Raw genomic sequence first — 2689 nt, 5'->3', positions numbered from 1 at the left:
AACGCTGGTACCATGGTTGATGAGCCAAGTTTGAACGAAGATGTGGGGTGCCCTTATGGCGAATCACGTACTCAACCCACCATGTTAGATATTCCACTATATCGTACGGGGTATCGTTCACGAGCTCTTTCAATGCAATCATCTTCTCTTTGTATCTGCAAAAGACGAAGGTAAATTATATCATCTTATAAGATTTCATCAGACGAGCTTAACAATACTGTCAATCTGGGTTCTGTCGATGCTAATTATTTGTTTAATAATAATCCACACAATTGGCGATGTTTACTTTAGGATGAATAAGCAGTAGAACGTGTTTAATGATCAAAATATGATAAAACAGTAATATTATCTCTTGGAGAACTATTTATTTTTCTAGGTTCTCTCTGATAAATTTAAAGCATATGAAGCTGAGTACACGAGCTTTAAATATCGATATTAACGAACCAAACAATTTTGAAAAAAATTGAACGCATTTCTATATTAGTGAACGAAATAATTCTGAACTCACTTTTTATTATTTATGATTTCTCGAATTGAAGCGTCCAATTCTTCTCTCGTGATAGTTACGATCTCCTTGTATTTTCCTACACCCAGGGCTTCCATCCTAAGCACTTGATAGTCTTGATCAACAAATATCGGGAATCCTAATACTGGTACCGAAAAGTGCACCGCCTCCTCGCCACTTTGTAATCCTCCTTGGTACATGAACAGCTTAATATTGGGGTGCGCTATAGAACAATGGTCCACAGTTAATAATCAGAATTCGTTTTTCGTACAACATTCAGGAAGAACTGAACTATTGAACATTATCTTCGAATTAGTTAATTAGACTTGATTCACTTTATGCACTGAGAATATAATACACAGAAAATCTGGCCATACCCAGAAGTTTCTGCTGGGGAAGCCATTTGTCAATAAATACATTGTCTGGCTTGTTCGGCAAATTATTTTCGAATTTCCACACAACCTTATAGGGCAGTTTCGCAAATACGTCTACAAAAACCTGTAGGGTCTCTTTAGGCATGCTCGAACTCATCACGTTTGTTCCCATACTGAAGTAGATGAATCCTTCGCTCGCGTTGTCCACAAATTGTTGTAGATCCTAGCCACAAATAAAAGAAGGGTAATCATCTGTCTTTCTCGAGGAAGAACTAAGTTAATGCAAAGAATGCGCGGTTCACTATTAAGGCATTTAATTCGATAGGCTCATGTAAAATATATATGTTAGAATCATCACTATGTTGAAGATAAAGACATTGAAACATTCTTAAAACATTAATACAACGTCATACAAAATTGTTAGCGATTCGTTCGAGTAAAAAAGCTAGACATAACCTTGACCCTCAGAATAACAGTTTGTGTATCGAAGCACTGAATCGTGTTACATATGAACAACATATACATTCGTTTGTTATGTTCATCCTTATTGTGTACTGTGACAATATGAATATCGTCGATATGTCGTCATCCGCCCAGAAAGTTAATGTAACAGAGACTGGAAGATCATTATTTCTGGTAGTTTTTGTAGCACATACTACCGCCCATAAATACTTAATTTAAAATGACCTGCGCTAATTGCAAGTATAGTCTTAGCGTCACAAGAAGGCACCTCTGAGTTTACATTACTCCTCTTACTAACCGCGTCCCACTACCCCAGCTAGTGAGAGGGAGAATTTTACATTGATAAATGTAAATTATTGATACACATTTGAAAGATACGTACCGCAGGCAAAGGAGTCGGATTCTTCTCAATATGGAAGGACGTGAAAGTAATAATGTTCGGAAGCATCGGTTTGGCTGCCGCTAAGGCGTCAGCTTGGTTGACAAATACAACACTAGTGTTCTTCAATATATCAAGCAATGGCGGCAGAGGTCCCAAGTATTCTTCTGCTAATTTTTGCTGGCGTGAGAAGGTCTTAGGATACGTAATATAGAAAAGTCGCGAATGTTTAATAAAATTTTGTAGTCTCTTCCAAAATGATTGATTCATCCCCACGTTCGCCATCATTTCCCAGGTAGACTCGTGCGATGGCAATGTCAGACCACCGAGCGCGTGTTCGTTGTACGCAAAAAGTCCCAGTGAACTCAAACCTAAACATGTACCAAGAGATAAAACTGTCTTACGTACCAATCATCCAATTTCCTGTACAATATGGTAAATTTGAATAGTCGTCCGTTATTTGACATAATATTCAATATTATTTCTGACAATTAATTTTCAAACTATAGATTAATAATGCATATTTAACGCAATTACAATGAGAACAGGAAATGAAAACAATGACTCATTTTGAACTGTTCTTATAACAAATAACAGCGTATTGAATCTTATCGATCACTCTATGAATTTGTTAAATGCTATTAAATTCTTGATTGTGTCACTCGTATTACCATTTGGCAATTGTTTCGTACTATCAGTTTCCGAAAGAAACAAGCTATTTTGTCAAATGTTGACATCGTCGTATTTTTAAGAGATTTAAAATCGCTACATTGTTATCTCATGCTATAGTAATATCTCCCGCATTGCCCATCAACTTGTAGACAAAAATAGGAAATTTAGGAAGAAAATAGACGATTATTCGATATTTAGGGCTTGCTTCTATAGTTACCAACCGATTGTCAGTAACTACACGAAATCCACCACTGTTGTACTTACTGCATTTTTATAAATTTTAATTTATGAAGGTTT

General features: G+C 36.2%; 1 protein-coding gene across 1 annotated transcript; it reads right to left on the bottom strand.

Annotated features, from left to right (window-relative positions):
• Nucleotides 1-4: 4 nt before the first annotated feature.
• Nucleotides 5-2091, bottom strand: LOC144477690 (UDP-glucosyltransferase 2-like; the record flags this gene model as incomplete). Its single annotated transcript, XM_078195421.1, has 4 exons — nt 5-155; nt 509-728; nt 883-1102; nt 1724-2091. Coding segments are annotated over 4 exons (959 nt in total), but the record flags the coding sequence as incomplete, so codon positions are not given.
• Between the last annotated feature and the right edge of the window lie 598 nt (nt 2092-2689).

This window comes from Augochlora pura, unplaced genomic scaffold, assembly GCF_028453695.1.
Source record: "Augochlora pura isolate Apur16 unplaced genomic scaffold, APUR_v2.2.1 APUR_unplaced_2931, whole genome shotgun sequence".
NCBI lineage: Eukaryota > Metazoa > Arthropoda > Insecta > Hymenoptera > Halictidae > Augochlora > Augochlora pura.
This window is presented reverse-complemented; position numbering and strand designations above follow the sequence as displayed.